This window comes from Varanus komodoensis, unplaced genomic scaffold (genome assembly GCF_004798865.1).
Source record: "Varanus komodoensis strain SLA01 unplaced genomic scaffold, ASM479886v1 scaffold14_1, whole genome shotgun sequence".
NCBI classification, from domain to species: Eukaryota; Metazoa; Chordata; class Lepidosauria; order Squamata; family Varanidae; genus Varanus; species Varanus komodoensis.
In genome coordinates this window covers 14,637,850-14,657,891 of record NW_025335438.1, presented here as the reverse complement: position 1 = coordinate 14,657,891, position 20,042 = coordinate 14,637,850, and the positions used below count along the sequence as shown (strand labels likewise).

The following is a 20,042-nucleotide window of genomic DNA, read 5'->3' as shown; positions in this document are numbered from 1 at the left end:
CCTCAGCTCTGGATGTGGCTTTACTACATATAATGTGAACCTACACTCAAGTGGATGATGGCGTCTATCCGTTTGCTTCAATGTTAAAAAGTGCATTGCACAGTCAGCTAGTTTTAACCATCCAAATGCTAAAAAACTAGACATTCGAATAGTAGGAGGTAATTAAGACACAGAGGCATTGCAGAAAAGGTGTTGATATTTTGGAAAATAATGACTCCACCAGTGAAAATATTCTTCTGTACTTTATTGCAGCAAATATCAACACAGAAGAAACTATGCATTTTCAAAAGTCCCCTTCCCCTTGCCACCCCATGGCACACTTGTGTAAACATGAAAATCCTATCATTATGAGAATTTTAAAAATGAGATCACAGCATAATAAACTGTATTCCAGCATTTTATAAATATATTGTTATTGTACAAAAATTAAATTTGTCAAAAACAATCTCAGTTTAATCCCATTCCTTAAAAGTATGGCTTTATAAAAAAGTATTGCTGTCTCTTTTAGAAATACATGTTTTCACTTTGTGAACAAGAACACTTTGCTTCCTGATATGTATAAATTCATATAGCATAATCCTTCCTGCCCAGGTCTCATATTTCCCATATTGGTCCTGTGTGATGCCTGTGCATACACACCATGGAGGAAGGGGGAAAACAGGGTTCTGTTATGACTTATGGAAATCCTTCTATACAGAGGTGCAGTGTCCATGCAGGAAGGGAAAATGCTCATAGAGATAAACTACATTAATGTCCAACACTATGTAGATACCTCACTATAGATTCCAGCATAAGAAATATGCAGAGCCCATGCTCCATTTCTATTGAATGTTTCTAAATTAAATGAAATGAAATAAGTTCAAGCACTGGCTACAGTTTAAAAGTCACATTCTAAAAAATTGCCAATGAATCCCCATTGACTTCTATAGTACTTAAGTATTTCCTTCAGTTTAAACTGAAAGTGCTGCTCTGCTTCTCTAAGTAAGCATGTGATCATGCAAATTATTACTGAGCTGGGGATGGGGAAATAAAAATAAGTAATTAAACTAATATGACTCTAAGATTATGGAACAGCACCATGCAACAATTAACTAACACGCCATCCTTTTGAAAGCTCACCTTCAGTCAGTAAAAAATGATTTTATTAATACATGCTGATTAATATTTATAATAATAATTTGTTCTGGTCAAGCATGTGTGCTAAGACCAATCAAATTCTGATTCATCTGAAAACAACTGCAGCCCTGGAACCAATGCCTCTGGAGTAATCCTAGGTATTTCAGAAAGAATTTATGCAGATATGACTGCAATAGCCAGTCTACTAAAACTGCAGCTGAGATGTCATCAGGCAAAAGAGCAAAATGAAAAAAAATCATTAAACTCATGCAGATAATAGACATGTGGCTTCTTGCCAATTTAAACACATCTGGATTGCTATGGAATTATTCAGTGTTTGCTTTAGTATCAAGTCTCCCAGCATAAAATGTTCATAAAATGTTCATCATGAGAAGAGGCAATCAGAACAAGACAGGAAAAAAACTCATAACCTAATGGCTTATATCCATGATTAAGTTATTTGCTCTAAATGAGCTGAAGCTCACTGGAAATATTCACATACAAAACCAGTATGTAAAGGTCCAAGTCAAAATTTCACAGCTATTTTACTAGTATTTGCCATAATAGATGTAAAAAAGCAAAACATCGTTTTGTTCACATTTTAAAACTTTAGTAACTTAGATCATTTCCAAACTGTCATGTTTCCACATATGTATATATTAAATTTTAATTCAATTATAAATATCATATTAACAATTATGTGAACAGCACCACTAAATTTCAGATAGAATGAACTGCTCCATCACTAACAAGAGGCAAATACAAGTATGTTGTATACTAAATGCCACAAAAGACAAAAAATGTTATTAGGATTCTAACTATATGCTAAAGATCTATTAAAATGTTAAATGAGTGCTACAAAAGTTCAGTTTTTAGGCAATTTCACAAGTGACAGTTTTTGAATTTTTAATTATTAAAATGAATAAAAAATCTACATTGCATATTTAAAGGTCTTCTATTGCTTACCACACCTTATTAATAACTTTTACAAGAAACGCATTCCAGATGGAGTGGTCTGATACCATCATTTGTAAATTGCGTTTTAGTGTTTCTCCCCTCACACCCCACAAAATTTTTGAACTGCTTGGTTAATTACGTCATTAAAAGTCTATAACAAACATCTGTTCCCATTGTGCAGAGTATGGTATAGGCTGGTCCTCCTGTTGTAGGGACAGTCTTTTTGAAGCTTTATGTATCTGAAAAAATAAGGGAAATCTAAATTAGAGGACCAACCATGATACAAATTATTTTAAAATACTCTTTAATACTAATGCAACTTTGTAACAGAATACTGAATTTGGTTGCATCTATATTTTACTAAAACTATACTAATTAAACACAAAGTTGCTATCCCCACTGCAGTAACCTGCCAATGAAGGCTGGGCAACTCAGTGTTAACAAAAGAAGGGAATGTTTTGCTTACATCATAACATTCTCTAATTTACTTTCTATTCAAGTAGGGTAAATGGCAACCATTCACTTCCATGTGATAAAATAAAGGAGAGAACAAGGAGCTACATTCTGAGATGAGGTTTAACCCTGCTGTCTCTGATGTCACATCCATTTAAAATAAAACCTGGTCTCTTTGCATAGCTCTACCTCTTCATCTAAACAATGTCCATCCTGGGTTCTATTTTTTGCTCACAGTGTGACAACGTTTTGAGAACAGGCTTTTATGTATCTATTTGGGGACAGTATGGGATAGAAAAGTTATGCTGAAAATGAAGTGGCCAGGAAAAGTTGTTCATAAGCACTTCCAACTTGCTACTAATACCAACAAGAGATAGTAAGATAATTAGAAAAATAAAGGCAAACAAGTGGGGTTAAGTGTGAAGCTGAGAAAACACTGTTCATATTGTCCTCTGTTCATCTAGCAAATGAACCTCTTCATATAAATGAAGTGCTACTGAGAATGCTATGACAACTGCAGCAACAGCAGAAATAAAGAAGCCAAAACAGATATCTAACAGGCAGGTGTCCTGTTTGGACAGCTGAAGACTTAAAAATGCAGTGGATTGACCAAGATGTGAGGGAAGGGACAGTACCATACATGAAGTCCTGGTGCTGTTCCGGGTTTATACAAAAAGAAAACCCAAAGGAGCAAGAGAACAAATGGTCATATTCTATGGATTGGTGTGAGAAAAAGAAGGGAGAAGGGGGACTACAAATCTATGTGACAATTAAAGGTGAAAAGAAAATTTGCCTTGTCAACCACTGGCCTGAAGCCACTGAAGACCATAAAGTCAGATTTCACAACTGTAACAAAAAGGTAGTGCAAACTGTGGCACCAACTGGTTGAGAAACTGTTTTCTTTTTTATGCTGCCTAGAGATATTTCACACCAGCTCGTCCTTAATGGATACCCCTAGTTAAGAAGAGTTTCACCGGATCAGACTAAAAGCTTCTCAAGTCCAATAGCCAGTTTCTAAAGTGGCCAACCAGATGCCTATGGAAAACCCCCAGGCAGGAAGTAAGCACAACAGTACACTTTCCCCAGTACTGGCCCTGGGCGAAAGGTTACTTAGACCAGCAGAATAGACTTTAAATACTCATAACCAGAATGGCCTGGCTACCATTTTTAACCGCAAGTTCAGACATGCTATGTTATCCTCTTTATGGACTTTTATGAACTATATTAGTCCATCACCAACAGTGCTTCCTTTTATTTCAGAGGCCACCAGAAGACAGAAGTTTTGTCAAAACAGATCAAAAGGGCACTGCCAGAATATAGGGTGACTGGCAACCCATCACATCCAGGCACAGAAGAACTGCACTGAAACAGAAAGGCAGGTCTGGGGTTTACCATAAAGCCCATAAAGCAGTGTCAAACCTCAAAAACATAAGGTTCCAAACAAAGATAGAATTCCTATTCTTTCCACCCAAACTTTTCAGCACCCACCTATTCAATGAATCATAGAATCTGAAAAGAATAAAAGGATATCTGATGCAAGGAAGGGCCTTCCACTAACAGTTCACAGTCTACACTGTGCTACAAAGATAAAGAAATCCAGTGCTGAAAGCTGCTTAGACAACCATTCCAATAAGTTTGGAACTGGCTTTTGAAAGATCAGTACCCTTAAAACTTGCAGTAAAAGAAAAAACAGAGGCACCTATCACAACTGCAGCTAACAGTAAGAGAACTACTTCAGTTTAGTGCGAATTCCCTCTGCAGGGGAATATACAGGGTTGACTTGATGATAGAGAGAAACTGATTGTACAGCTCTTTCCACCTGATTAGGAGTATTCTTCCCAGTAGGCATGCTACATTTATAGTCCATATGACCAGCTCAGCCTATGCCATTACATGTTCTCCTGCAGTATGAGACTGCACCTTGCTCAAACATTTTCTATAACACAGTTGCACAGTGAAAAGCGACAAACCTACCAAGCTGTGCACTTTAAAAGTTCTCTTGTGCAGAATGATCAACAAAACTTGTAAGGATGGGGAAAAAGCAGTGAATATCAGAGCAGCAAGAGGAGCAGGCATTATGACAAGCTGAAGACTGTGGTGTATTTTGTCATTCTGCTATCATGTAGGCACAGCTGCTACTTGCCCAATTAAATGGCAAACTGAACTGCTTTTTTAACTGAACAGTTAGGTCAAACCACACACTGCAAAAGAAGACCATACTCACATTCCAAAGAAATATATCTGGATTACTCTTTCTTCTTTCAGTAAATTCCTTTTATCTACACCATTTTATAGTCTAGCCATCTTAGTTTTATACCTTTATGTCTTCTTCAACCATCTGGTTACAAAATCCTATTGCTATTTACTGTTGAAGAAAAACTGTTTTCTTAACATCATATATTCTCAAATTTGTTAAAATCAAAATTGTTATTGTTTCTGTTCAATATAAGTTTATTTTCTATTTGGTCCCCCCCTTTGCTTCTTCTACTTCTTTTTCCCTAGATCATACAATGCCTCAAACTTCGCTAGAATGTTTCCTTTCCTCTTTTTCATGTTCCATATCAATACCAAATACTTCATGTCAAGCCTTTTCTGATTCATTTTAAACTCACTATATCTGCAACACCATTATTACCAGATTTTCTCTGACTATTCTTTATTGGCATTGATTATTTATAGCATGTTTACTGTTCACTACTCATTTTTCCAACTGTGTACTGTTAATTTGTCAACTGCTGACCTTTCTTCCTCCACACTGTTTCTTTTTACTTTAACATAAGCCCTGCTGACAAGAACTGGTATGCTTTCAACTGTATCTAGGCAACCATAGGAACAGTTTTAAAAATATTAAATTTTTTAACCAACAGAATCAAATATAGCTAAACTGAGAAATACTAAATATACAGTTCTAAAACGGATGCCCAAAACTTTGAACACATTTTTATCTTACAGGAAAGCATTTGGAAATTTGCTATTTTGACCCACCCCCCCTTAGTCTTAACTTGCAGTGTCCAACACCAAGGCTATTATTGAAAATCTGTAAACATGTCTTAATGCAAATCTAATGCCAAATACACTATTTCTACCTCTGCTACATTTGTGCAAGAAACATGAAATCCCACAGTTTCTCCCACAGTATGTGTTGATAAATACTGCAGATGTGTTCAAAAGATCGTATTTGTACTTTTGAAGCTCATCCAGATCATTCTCTTTCTTTAGAAGATTAGACTTGTGATTTTCTGTCTCTACCCCATTTGAGTGAAAATGTACTTAGATATTTAAGTTGTTCAAGCTGAAACCTATAGGTGTCCACTGTTTACAATATGGTCTTAGGCCCAGCTCCTACTAATTCCAAATTTCTGGAAACAAGGCATAGCAGATGCAGTGAACGTAAAGCAGAAACAAAGTATGGTGGTTCTGTTATAAGAGAAAAATACAGTAGTATCCTTGTTGCTCTGATGTTTGGTTTCAGCTTAAGACTTGCTGTGTCCTACTCCTTCTTTGTTGGCCTGATTGATTATCCTATTTTTTTTTTCTTTGGCCAGAGCTTGGTAGTGGTACACAGGCTGAATCCCATCTAGTATTTCTGAAGGAACGTGAGTCCCAGTAGTTGAACATACACCATTCTTGGGAGCTTCTGCTTTTCATTGGTTGATAAGGCTGACTCTATGACAGCAAAGAGAAAAAATGTGGCTAGACTTTTCTGCAGCCACCCCTGTTTTCTGCACTTCTATAGCATTTGAGTCCTCAAAGGATTAAACTCTGGTTGAAATAAAATATGCAAGTTCCTTTTCTTTACAAAGTGTAACAGAATTGAGGATGTCTTGAAATATGGAGAAGTGGATGCAGCCAAAGATGCATAATAAAGCCAAGATACAGCAGCTGAGTGAAGACCAGGCTCTTTGGCATTATTCTAGAACATTTACATGCTAAGACTATAGTTGAAGGGCTGTAATGCACTGGAGACAAATAGCAGGCTCCAGGACCCTGGGTACTGTTTGTACCTCTACCACCTGACTGTTCTGAACATTTGGTCCCTGACAGTATTTCCTCAGGCCTTCAGTTAATTTGACACATCTCCAAAGAGATTCCACAATGAGTTGTTAAGGCTGCTGATAATAATATGCTGCTCCAAAGGAAATTTCAGAGACCTGTACTGATGTTCATATGAAAAAGAATGGAAAGGCAGAACCTGTTATAGCACAGCTGTCACAGCAATACCATATTGCTTGCTACTGAAAATCAGCTCTCTTTACATTTTTGAATATTTATCTTCAAAGTAGGAAAGGTCTACTCTCCCACCGGGCAGAGTCCGCTCTTCCCCTTGGTATACACCTGAATTACGGGCGATGAAGCGAGTTGGGAGACGGCTAGAGCGTAGGTGGAGGAAATCACGGGATGAATCTGACCGAACACACTTGAGAGCCCACTATCGGGCCTATGCTGTGGCGGTGAAGGCGGCGAAAAAGAAGTTTTTTTCTGCTTCCATTGCCTCCTCACAATCCCGTCCAGCGGAGCTTTTTCGAGTGGTGCAAGGCCTGGTTCGCCCGGGTCCTAAGGAAGATCCGATGCCACCCTCAAAGGCCCGCTGTGACGACTTTGCCAGGCATTTCAGGGAGAAAATCGCTCAGATTCGTCACGAGCTGGACTCCACTAATGAATTAGAGGTCTCTGAGGAGTCGCCAATGCCACCGTCTGGTCCAAAATTACTGGAGGAATTTCAATTATTGCGGCCCAATGATGTGGACAAGGTGCTTGGAAGAGTACGTCCCACCACTTGCCTATTGGATCCTTGCCCGTCTTGGTTAATAAATAACTCCAAGCACGGGATTGGGACCTGGATTTTGGAAGTGGTTAACGCTTTTCTGAGGGAGGGTCGAGTGCCTGCCCCTTTAAAGGAGGCGGTAATACGACCGGTCCTGAAGAAAGCGTCACTGGATCCAGAGATGGCCACTAACTATAGACCTGTGGCCAACATCCCATTTCTGGGCAAGGTGCTGGAGTGAGTGGTGGCGGGACAACTCCAAGCACTCTTGGAGGAAACTGATTATCTGGATCCTTTTCAGTCCGGCTTCAGACCCGGGTACAGTACTGAATCTGCCTTGGTCGCCCTGTACGACGACCTGTGCAGGGAGAAGGACAGGGGGAGTACATCCCTGTTGGTTCTTCGGGACCTCTCGGCGGCTTTCGATACCATCGACCATGGTATCCTTCTGGATAGACTTGCGGGATTGGGGGTTGGAGGCACTGCTTTGCAGTGGTTCCGCTCCTATCTCGACGGTCGATTCCAGAAGGTAGTGCTGGGGGACCATGTCTCTACGTCATGGCAGCTATGCCATGGGGTACCACAGGGCTCCATTCTATCCCCTCTGCTATTTAACATCTATATGAAACCGCTGGGAGAGGTCATCAGGAGGTGTGGGCTGCGGAATCATCAATACGCTGATGATACCCAGCTTTACCTCTCATTCTCCACTAATCCAGGTGAGGCAGTGGCTGTGCTGAACCGGTGCTTGGCCGAGGTAAGGGAATGGATGAGGGCCAATAAACTGAAACCCAGATAAGACGGAGGTCCTGTTGGTTGGCGGATCGGGTTTCGGAGAGGGTGGATTTGACCTGGTCCTGAATGGTGCAACACTCCCTCTTAGGGATAAGGTCCGCAGCTTAGGTGTACTCCTCGACCCGGAGCTTTCTTTGGAAGCTCAGGTGACAGCGGTAGCGAGGAACGCCTTCCTTCAGCTTCGGCTGATTAATCAGCTGCGCCCCTACCTGGAATACGACTGCCTGGCGACGGTGACACACGCGCTGGTGACTTCCCGCCTAGACTTCTGTAACGTGCTTTACGTGGGGCTTCCCCTGAAGACAGTCCGAACACTTCAATTGGTGCAAAATAGAGCTGCCAGGTTGCTGACGGGGACGGGGCGTTATGCTCACATGACTCCAGTCCTCCATCAGCTTCACTGGCTTCCCATTGAAGCCCGGGCCCAATTCAAGGTGTTGATTATGACCTACAAAGCCCTAAACGGCTTGGGTCCTGGCTACCTGAATGAGCGCTTACGTCCGTATATGCCCGACTGCCCTTTGAGATCTGCGGGAGAGTCCCTTCTCCGGGAACCCTCCATGAAAGAAATTAGGAGAGTAAGTACCCGGAGGAGGGCTTTCTCTGCGGTGGCGCCCAACCTATGGAATTCACTCCCCAAAGAGGTCCGCCTGGCACCGTCGTTACTGGTTTTTCGGCGCCAGGTAAAGACCTTTTTATTTAAACATCATTTCAATTGTTAAAACATATGATCTGGCCTGGGCAACTTCTTCTTCCTTCTCTTTCTCCTCCTATATTTTTATTTTATACTGATAATTTTAATTTTGTATTTGTAAATCAATGTATTTTTTGTATTGTTATATTTAATGGTAATTTATTATGTACTATTGTATTTCAATGTATTTTATCATGTTGTAAGCCGCCCCGAGGTTTCGGCAAGGGGCGGCATAGAAATGTTGTAATAATAATAATAATAATAATAATAATAATAATAATAATAATAATAATAATTTAAAGAGGAACTACAGGAGGCAGAATCCTCAGAAGAACCATGCCTGTTATTCCAGTGCTTTTCAGGTTTTGCAAAGAAAAGTGCTGCAGCTGAAAGGAACCTGAAATAGAGTCCAGCGGTTCTGCCCTTCTCGACCTTCAACTCTGCATGTAAATACGGCATAGGACTATTTGTTTCATATAACTTACTCTGAAGAAAGATTCCTGCTAATCAGACCATAAGATCCATCTAGTTGCGCATCCTCTATCAAAAGTCCTCAATCTATGGAATGCGCTCCCCAGAGAGGTCCGCCTGGCGCCGTCGTTATTTGTTTTTCGGCGCCAGGCGAAGACCTTTTTATTTAAGCGTCATTTTAATTGTTAACAATATTTGCTTATTTATCTGGCCAGGGCGACTTCTTTTATATTGTTATTTATTTTATATTGCTAATTTTATATTGTTATTTTTGTATTTTATTGTATTTTATTTTGTGTTGTGAGCCGCCCTGAGGCTTCGGCAAGGGGCGGCACAGAAATGTTTTAATAAATAATAAATGAATAAATAAAGTGGCCAACTGGATACTTCCAGGAACCACAGCATAGGAAACAGTCTAGAGGCAACCATCATCTCCTTCTCCACTGATTGCCCCGAGAAACAAAATTCAGAGGTACACTGTTGCTATTCACGACAAATCTATCCATCACAATCTTACCTACTTTAAAAGGCATTTAAGCTAATTTTCAAGGGAACATCTTGTGACAGCACATTCTATTAGTGATTTATTATTATTTTATTCATTTTATTTGTGTACTGTCTATAGCTGAAGCTCTCTTGGTGGCTCACAAGATATAAAAACAATAAAACTGTACATAAAACAACATTTTAAAGTTTAAAAATTAATTTAAAATGGAAGTAATTACATTAAAATGCAACAATGGTAAAACTAGAAGACCTAGCCAAAAAGAAAGGAAAACATTACCTAGAGAAACCCATCAGGCCCCTGGATGACCAGGGAGTTCTTCAAAGTCCTGTGCAAAGAGGGCCATCATAACCTGGCACCAAAAAGGTGGCATATTTGGCACCAGGTGGGACACAGCAGGAAAGTTATTCCAAAGATGGGGAGCTAGTACAGAAAAGGCTTTCCCCCTGCTTGCCACACTCCAAGCCTCTTGAGAAGTTGGCACTTAGGGAAAAGCCTCAGAGGTTGAGCTTAGTGTCCAGGTTATTAGTATGAATACTTCATCTGTCTTTAGTCTACTGTCCATTGGTTTGAATGGATGACCCACTAATTTAAAAAGAATCCTTATGTACTAACTAAATGCAAAAATGAAGAGAGGAACTGTCATGTTCCTCTCACAGGGACTAGTTCTTTAGGCTAAGAAGTTGTAACAATGTTCATATTTGGGAGTATTTGAAAGACAAAATGGTAGACACTACAGAGTGCTTTCTGTAAGGTCTGTTTTCTACCATGGACAGAATAAGAGCAGCACCTTTTTCAAGTTATACCATGGACTACGACTTGCACAAAGGACAAAATTAGACAATAATTTTGTTTAATGGTGCCTCCAAAAGATGTTTAAATGAATTGGGCTGAATAAACTATTTCTCTGCCAGGTTCTTCCTAATGTATTTAGCCTTGGTCAAAGCAGGAGTTCATTTCTCCTTTACTTCCACCATGCTTTAGTGGTCACTCCACATTTCTTCTCCTTTTAAACTGCACAAGACATGCATTTTACAACAAGATTTTTAAATGTTTCTGTTGAAGCAATTCAGTACTTACTAAAAACTAGCTTGACTTGACCCACACTAAGTTTACTGCAATAAGAGTTAAATTTGTTTTAGCAATTACTGTCAGATTCTAGTTCATGCAGTAACTTGAGTATGATTTTCCTTGACAATTCTTGTGCAATTCAAAAATCAGAGTCTGTGTCAGGCTCCTTCATCCAGACCTTAGTACTAATATGCTCATAGTAAACTATCAGTGTACCAAACCTATTTTTGTGGCAAGACTGTCTGCAGAAGTTAATCATAATTGTTGCTACTAGGGATATTCTATTAGTGGCAAATTGAGCTCTCACATAAAACCAGAGCTAGCACATGGGTGGCAAGTGGGACACTACAGAGATAGGCTTAGAGGGGAAAATGGTCTAACAGTGTATAAAATACCAACCTCAGATGAAAGCTACATCTATTAATTGTCCTGAGACTTGGAAGTCAAAGCCAAAGAAAAAAGAATGTGAAATTCTGCTTGCTTCTAGCATCAGATTACCATGTTTTAAAGTTGTATACAAAGAAAGTTGCCCGCAGATCATGATTTTGTATACCTCAAATAGGTGTTACTCCAGAAGATTTTGCAGTAAGTTCAAACTTTCTTTTCTAGCTTTACACTAAATTTAACGTGATCTGAACAAACAATCTGAAATGTTAATTAGAATGAAATTCAGGGGCTCTGAAGATTGACTTACCAACTAAATCATCATTTGAATAATCAACTGCTTGAACAGGAACTTCTGTAATTCAAAGATTATCAGCCATTTAGTACAAGAAAGCTTTAAAAGACATTTTAATAATGTTTTGTTTCTTTTCTCTGATATAAAATAATGAAGGCATTAGTGGTGGCACTGGTAGTCTAACCAAATAGGGGTTGCTTAAAACATGACAAAATTCCTACATGAGTATGTATCGGAATCCATAAACAATCCATAGGAAGACCACCACATCTGACAGTACATGTGTGCACAATTGTTAGGTGTCACTATTTACTGAATTCTGCTTCCCTCACATATCTGTTTTCTGCATAGGAAGCGTATCAGTTAAAAGTACCTTCATTATACCAAAAAAATCAAGCCTTGAACTAAGATTTATGCAATCATTTCCCTCTCTTTTCCCTTTAATGCTGCACATCACACTATTGACAAATGATTATATTGCATGAATATAGAAATGGAAACCTGTATCTACATTTCTGACTATGCATTTTATTTAGTTATCATGATTATCACTGAAAAAGATCATTGTCTTTCTGACTTCCATGCTCTACAAAGGATTCCTGACCAATCTGCTGGATTAGGCTGCGGTAATATGTAGCCGTTAAGGACATCTGGAACATGAAGAGCTAATGAACCACTGTGTGCATTCCAATATCTAAGGAACCTGATTACAAAACAATTCTGCTCATTCTGTATTGATATATATGATCACATAACCAGAAGAATCATTTTATATACCTTGGTGAACAATTTTGGTCACACCCAGGTATGAACACCATTACATAAAATGTACTAGTTTAACATGAGAAAATATTTTACACACCTGTCTCATGAGGCTGAGCAGTAACAGGATCCTCTGTATATTCTCTCTCATCTATGATGAACAAGTTGGAAAAATGTATGTTATATTACCACTGTATGTATCTTTTATCACTATCAATAATTCAGGCTTATTTCGCAAACTAAAAAAACTAGATTAAAAATAAAAGCAAGTAAAAACTCAAATTCTCAGAATTCTACAATGATTTTATGAACCTTAAGGAAAACATGCAGTCAAATTCTAAGCTTGCGTGTGTGACAAGTCTATGAAGCATAGCATTGAACTCCTACTGAAAAGTTAAAAGGGGTAAAAAGTACAGTGAAGTACAGTGAAAGTAAAGTTTGGGCACAGGATACCAAAACTATATTCACAGCTTCTAAGTGTCTTTCTTCCCCTTGCTCCATCCACACTACTGGACATTTCTCCACTTCAAATCATACCCTCCTGCTGAACTTTTACATATCTTCAAGCTTGGAGTCTAAACTGGGCCTCTGCCACAAATACGATTTCAACCACAGATGCCTATGTTGTACAATAGGAAAGGGATGGGAAGATTAAGTTCATACATATCAACTTCCACATAGCATACATTAACACAATTTTAATGTCATGTACTATGACAGTGGAATACTGCATTTTTCACAGGCATCAGTGGAGTTCACTGTGCTACTGGTTTTAGGGAAGATCAGTAATCATTTGGATTTGTATCTAGGAACCAAAATACATTTGCCTAGTCCTGTCTCATATCATTTAGATGTCTCAGCCACTGCATTTAGCCAAGAAACTTACATTGCAACTATTCTGCAAATATTTCCCTGCTAATGTGAATAGGTGCTAAAATAGTTATCCCAATTGTCTTTAAAGAGGGCATAAAATATGAATATGCTTCATTTTCTACATATCTTTTCTTCTACTAAGATTTCTGGTATACTCACTTTCAAGTTGTGATTCAGTGCTCTCAGCTGGTTCTGTTAGGTACACAAGAAATAAATTTCTTAGACTTTGGAAAAGCAATGCTAATGAAATCAAAAGATCTTTTGTAAAGATAGGTTATATGAAAAATTATAGGGCTTCTATCTATTTAATACAATCAAAAGTCAGTTCAAATGAAGGATGTGAGAACAAATCTGTTGGTGGGTGGGAAGCTGTTGGATTCCCTAGGCTAGGTCCCCAAATTCTAATCTGCTTGTAGAGGGCCTGAGCACAAGTTCCTGGCACAAGTTCCCAGTATTTGTGGGGTGCTCACCAGGAATGAAGCCCCATGCACTATAAAAGCAGCAACCCTCTTCTGTGCCTGCTGCTGCTGTGGGCTGCACTGGATGCAGCAGGTCGGTCCCTAGGACTGGGCCAAGCATGAGCGCAAGTCTGTGGATGGTAGAGGGATGGATTCCAACAGGGTTCATCCCAATCCTAGTGCAAATATGGCAATGTGTCAGTGACACTATTTAAGAATCACAAAGCAATATTATGAAATTGATCATCAAAGAGTTGTAAAGATGTATTTGTAGACATGCACTATAATCGTAAACACTTATTTTACTTTGTGTACCCATAAAGGAAGCCATGCTTGGCTGTGGTTGTCTAAGATATGTATAATGTATATAAATTACTGCAAAATACAGATACATATCACACTGATTATGTACAGATAAAGTTTTATGCCAATTTTTATGAGACTACTTTGTGTGCAAAATCTGTGGGCCTGAAAGGCCAACACTGCTGCTACTATAAAACATTCAGTCTAGCAATATACATAACTTCTTTTAAATATTATGTTTTTACCTGGAATGTTTTCGTATTCATGTTCCTGTAAAGGCTCACCATCTGAAAACAGAACAACAGTGTAATATAATTCATAAGAAAACAAAGGGGGCAAGCTTCATAGATGAAGGGGGAAAAGTAAGTCTGGTCCCAAGTTTTCTACATTACAGGAAAGAGACTAAATGTGTTGAGGGTCAAATTTTTCATGAAAATGTGACTGGAAGTAATGGGGTTAGGAGAAGTGGCTTGAGAAGCAGATAATTTAGAACAAAAAACCTCATGGATGCTTCTTATGGTTCTGTTACACATACTGGTATGTAATGTGTAGCTAGATCTTAAAGAACATTAGTTGGATGAGTTGCATTAGAGAAATTAATATCTATTATTGATCAGAGTATGTTGGCGGAATGTGACCAGTCTTTCTTGCACCTGCAGTTCTTTCAGGTTCTAGATGCACAGTAATACTACTTAGTTTGGAGACTGCAGAATACATTAAATGCATTCTCTTGCCTCATCAATAAATGGGGGGCCTGATTTACTTATGGCTTGCTGTGAGTACTAAGAAGGCAAAGGAAGAGGTAGGTAAACAATTAGCATAAGGTGAATAATTTTAATTTATCAATTTACCTGTATCCTGGGCCTCAATAAATTCTTCATTTTCTAATTCTAAAAAAGATTACATAATTAAACATTAAAAATGAGTGACAGAATGGTTGAGTTGAAAAAGAAAAAAGCAACCAAATCATGATCTATGCAAGTTCAAGTACCATAACTACTAGGAAGAAAAATGATAATTCAGCATGTATTTTTAATAACTGCTGTACAAAATAGTTTGTTACAAGTAGTTAAGGCTGGCATGTTGTTGTTGCTGTTGTTGTTATTATTAAATTATTGCAAGGTGGTAGATTGGATACCATGTCAAGAAGGAATGGAAATAAGGCACACATCTTCCTGGTCTTTGGTAGGACACTGGAGAAACATGGAGAATTCCAGAAACAATGGCCTAGAGCAGTGGTGGCGAACCTATGGCATGCATGCCACAGCGGGCACACAGAGCCCTCTCTGTTGGCACGCGAGCCAAGTTGCCCCAGCATTGCCCCAGCAGCTGAGCACTGGGTAACAGTGCGCATAGGGGCCACGCGGATGCTTGAAAAGGAGTAGCGGTGCCAGGCAATGATGTCACAAGCCGGGACTCAGTAGCCGTGACTTGTCAGAGGTTTTGCATGGCTGGTCAGTCCACTGCCAAGGTTAAGTATATATATATTTGCTTGGACTGGCTGTGAGGTGTTTTTTCTAAACTAAAACCTCAGTTTTCAGGTTTTATTGCAGCGTCGGCACTTTGCAATAAATAAGTGGGTTCTGGGCTGAAGTCTGGGCACTCGGGTCTCTAAAAGGTTCACCATCACTGAGTTAGGGGTTGGAAAAATGAAGTGTCCTGATAGAATTTTGATGGTGGGAATGTGTTTAGTATGCGCAGAAATGATGAGCTGTGCAGGAAAAGCTCCTCAAGGAAGGCTTTTTCAAAATTGCCCAATTTTCAATGGAACTTTACCGCTATATTAGGGTTAGGGGTGTGCACCAGGGTAGGGTTTGAGCAGTAGTGGTGAACCTTTGGCACGCATGGTACAGCAGGCATGCAGAAAAAAGCAGGTTGCTTACCTGTAACCGACGTTCTTCGAGTGGCCATCTGTGCAGTCACACATGTGGGTACTGCGCCTGCGCAGTGCCTGTGGCCGGAAGATTGATAGCTAACGGTTTTGGTGGGAAAAACTCTGCTCCCCTCCCCCCTAGCAGTATATATGGAGCGAGTGTCCGCCATTTTCCAGTCTTTGATAGACCGGACGTTCGCTCTCTAGAGAAAAAATGGAACTAATGAAAAAGAATGATGTTGGTACCACCAACAAGTTTGGAAAATACTGTATAGGTACCAAGGACAAGAATAACATGGTACCAAAAAAAAAAAAAAAAACACCACCCAATGACACCGAGCAGGGCCGGCGGGTGGGTTGTGTGACTGCACAGATGGCCACCAGAAGAACAGTTACAGGTAAGCAACCTGCTTTTCTTCGTCGTGGCCTCTGTGCATCACACATGTGGGTAGATTAACAAGCTTACCCTGAATGGAGGAGGGCGGTGTCATCAACGAAGAATAGATGAAAGAATGGCTCTGCCGAAGGAACAGTCCTGCCTGGCACAGACATCCAGTCGATAATGCTGTGCGAATGTGCATGGGGTGGCCCATGTAGCAGCTATGCAGACAGCGTCAATCGGAACTCCAGATGCGAAGGCGGAAGAAGCAGCCACAGCTCTAGTAGAATGACCCTTTGGGATCATAGGTAAGTCCAACTTAGCTAACTGATAAGAAAGAATAATAGTTTGTACTATCCACTTAGAAAGTCTCTGAAGGGTGACTGGAGAACCCTGATTGTATTCAGAATATTTCACAAAGAGTTTGTTGGAGTGCCAAATAGACTCAGTTCTTGATTTATACAAGGCAAGGCAGCGCCGTACATCAAGGGTGTGTAATGCCCTCTTAATCGGATTCGACGGAGATGGAAAGAAGGCAGGTAGAACAATTTTCTGGTCCATGTGGAAGGAGGTAGCCACTTTGGGAAGAAAGGCTTGATCCATTCGTAGAACTACCTTCTCCTTATGGAAGTTCAGATACAGAGTGTCCACCCTAAGGGCACAGAGCACACTAGCTCTCCGTGCTGATGTAACTGCTACAAGAAATGCAATTTTCCAACAGAGATCAATTGTTGCCAAAGGTTCGAAAGGAGGTCTTGTTAGCGCTTGTAACACCACTGAAAGACTCCAAGTGGGCATAAGCGATCTGACTGCCGGATGAAGGCTATGTAGCCCCTTAAGGAATCTCTTTATTAGTGGTTGAGAGAAAATGGAGGAGCCCTGGATAGCACCCCGGTAATAGGAAATAGCAGCCGTGGACACTTTTATGGAGGATGGCTTACGTCCAGCCTAGTGGAGTTCGAATAGGAACTGGAGAATATGATCTATGGATGCTGACTGCAGGAGAAACTATCATGATTCAGCAAAGATAGAGAATCTACGCCACTTAGCCGCATATGACTTCCGGGTGGACGGCCTCAGCACAGAATCGAGAATGTGTTGGATGTCCGGGTGAAGAACTGTCGGAGCCAAGGAAATGGCCATCGGAACCAAAGACATGGGGAAGGCAGGCGGGTGCGAATCATGGCGTAGTACGTCGGATTCGGGGACAGGATTCATAGACACGTCGATACCGTGTCAAAACGGACCACTATCAAATTCGCCAGGCCATCAACCTCAGTGATGTCAGATATGGGTGGCGAATTGTGCCTTCTCTCTTGGTAATCAGAGATGGAATGGATAGAAGCTGAAGGTATTCTTCTCGAGAGATGTGAAGGAGTGTTGAAAACCATGCTTGGCATGGCCACCATGGGGTTATCAATATTCCTGTGGCCGCATCATGGATTATCTTCGAAATCACTCTCATAATGAGGGGGATCAGGGGAAAAGTGTAAAAGTGAACGTTGTTCCATGGGATCATAAAGGCATCTCCAGATGACCCCTGTCCGATTCCCACTCTCAAACAAAAAACCTCGCAAACCCGGTTCCTCCGGGTAGCAAATAGATCTATGTCTGGAAGACCCCAGCACTGGAAAAGGTGGTCGCATGTCCGGCGATCCAGTTCCTATTCGGGGGATGTGGACATGTGTCTGCTTAGGAAATCAGCTTCCACATTGTCCATACCGGTGAGGTGCACCGCGATTGGGGAGATGTCTCTCTGGATGCACCGCTCCCAGATTTGTATCGCTAGCCGTGCTAATGTTGGCGACTTCGTTCCTCCTTGCTTGTTCAGATAAAAGACTGTAGCGATGTTGTCCGAAGTTATCTAAATGAATCGATGGCGAAGAACGTCCTTGAAGGACTGAAGAGCCTTGTAAACTGCTAGAAGTTCCAGGAAGTTGATATGATTCCTGGACTCTTGTCGATTCCAGACACCCTGAGTGCGTAGGCCTGAGCATAGTGCTCCCCAGCCGAGCAGAGATGCGTCGGTACCAAGAGTTGCCATCAGGTGTCGCGGTTGGAAGGGGACCCCAATATTCAGGTTGTCTGGCACTGTCCACCATATGAGAGACTGAAGAACTGAGGATGGAAGTCAAATCAGCCTTGTGGGCAAATCCCTTTGCGGCCGAAAAACCTTGTTGAAGAAAAGTTGGAGGGGCCGAAGCCAAAGCCTGGCATATGGGACGACTACAACGGATGAGGCCATATGCCCTAGCAGCCTTTGGACAGAGCGTGCAGGAACAATTTTGTCTCTTCGAATTCGATGGATGTGTTGAGCGAGGGTGTGTTGTCTGTCCCAGGGAGAAATGCCTTTGTTACCGTAGAATCCAGACGAGCTCCGATGAAATGGATCACCTGTGCAGGAACAAGAGAGGATTTCATGCGTTAATACGAAGTCCAAGATCCCGTAGCAGGGAGCATGTAAGGTTTATAGCAGAATACAGTGCTTCTCTGGTTTGAGAAACCAACAACCAGTCATCAAGGTAGGGATATATCTGGACCCCGTGAAGTCGTAGGTGCGCGCAGACAGGGGCCATACACTTTGTAAAAACCCTGGGGCAGTGGCCAGTCCAAACGGGAGCACAGTGAATTCGTAGATTTCAGAAGCAACAGCAAAACGAAGGAAACGCCTATGACACGGATGGATTGAAATATGAAAATAGGCGTCCCTCAAGTCCAGTGAGGCAAACCAATCCTCCCTCCTCAGCAGCGGTAAGATATTTTGAAGAGTGGCAATCCAAAATTTCTCTGGAGTTATGAATTTGTTAATATCTCTTAGGTCCAATATTGGTCGGAGACCCCCATCCCATTTTGGGACCGTAAAATATCTGGAATAGAATCCGTGGAGTCCTTCTGTTAGAGATAAGCAATGAATGGCTCCCTTGGAAAGGAGATGGCGAACCTCATCGAGCAACACTGGTGAGCTGGGAGTAAACCAGATGGGACTCGATGGAGGAATGATGTCGAATTCTATTCGATATCCATGCTGAATAATGGATAACACCCAACGATCAGTTGTAATGGACTCCCAACCGGGAAGCCGACTTTTCAGCTGGTCCCCGAATGAGAGGGGGAAGGGTGAGTTTGGGAGGAGGGGAAGGGTTCGCTCGCCCCATCAGCGCTGGCGTTTATCCCCGTCAAAGCGACGATGGCTTTGCTGGAAAGCTCTGGGACAGTTTCTGCCTACGACATTGTTGGCATTGATGTGGTTGCTGTCGAGGCTGGTATTGTTGGCGGTATTGTGGACGGGTCCATGACCACTTACATCGAGGCTGGGACTGTAGTTCCATATGACGGGCCGTCATCCTCGATTCGTGGATTTTCTTTAATTTGCTGTCGGTCTTCGCATCGAAGAGACTGGTCCTGTCAAAGGGCATCTCCTCAATTCTCCATTTCTTCTGGAAAGTTGCAATTATACAACCAGGTGTGCCTGTGGAGAGAAATGGCACCAACGAGAGACCTCAAGTCCGTATCCACATGGAGCCTGGCTGTAGAGAGCTGCTGCACCACCACTTGCATAGCCTCTTTTACAAAAACCCTCGCCAACTTGCCTTGATTGTCTGGGAAGGTGGCAATGATGTTGTCTAGGCACTGCATGAGAAAGTATTGATAGCGCGCCAAAGTCGCCTTGTAATTTGAGATTTGTAAGCCAAGCCCAGAGGCCGCATAGACCCGGTGTGTGAGGGAGCCGACTTTTCTTCCCTCCTTATCATGAGGCGCAGTGTGCCCCCATGCCTTCCGGCCCTGAGAAGACTCCACAACGACCAAGTTCGGCTTGGGGTGGCGGAGGAGGAACGGAATGTCGCCCTCCCGAACCCAGTACATGGCTTCATATCTTCATAAAGTTGA

The 20,042-nt window shown here is 41.2% G+C and overlaps 1 protein-coding gene and 1 long non-coding RNA gene across 13 annotated transcripts in view; both read right to left on the bottom strand.

Annotated features, from left to right (window-relative positions):
• The window catches only part of ASPH (aspartate beta-hydroxylase), a 164,171-nt gene that overhangs the window by 75,777 nt on the left and 68,352 nt on the right, over positions 1-20,042 (bottom strand). For all 12 annotated transcript variants that reach the window (XR_006414046.1, XM_044423800.1, XM_044423791.1 and 9 more), the window contains 5 exons: positions 14,754-14,792; positions 14,148-14,189; positions 13,301-13,333; positions 12,369-12,419; positions 11,522-11,566 (listed from right to left, as the gene is read on the bottom strand). Coding sequence is in view for 11 of the 12 variants with exons in the window: in XM_044423800.1 (XP_044279735.1) it covers positions 11,522-11,566; positions 12,369-12,419; positions 13,301-13,333; positions 14,148-14,189; positions 14,754-14,792 (210 nt within the window). In the remaining variant the exon portion in view is untranslated. The remainder of the gene's footprint in view (positions 1-11,521; positions 11,567-12,368; positions 12,420-13,300; positions 13,334-14,147; positions 14,190-14,753; positions 14,793-20,042) is intronic.
• On the bottom strand, positions 224-5,770 carry LOC123020304. The gene is made up of 2 exons (XR_006414047.1): positions 4,751-5,770; positions 224-2,312 (listed from the first exon to the last, which is right to left on the bottom strand). It is a non-coding gene; the product is annotated as an uncharacterized LOC123020304 (long non-coding RNA).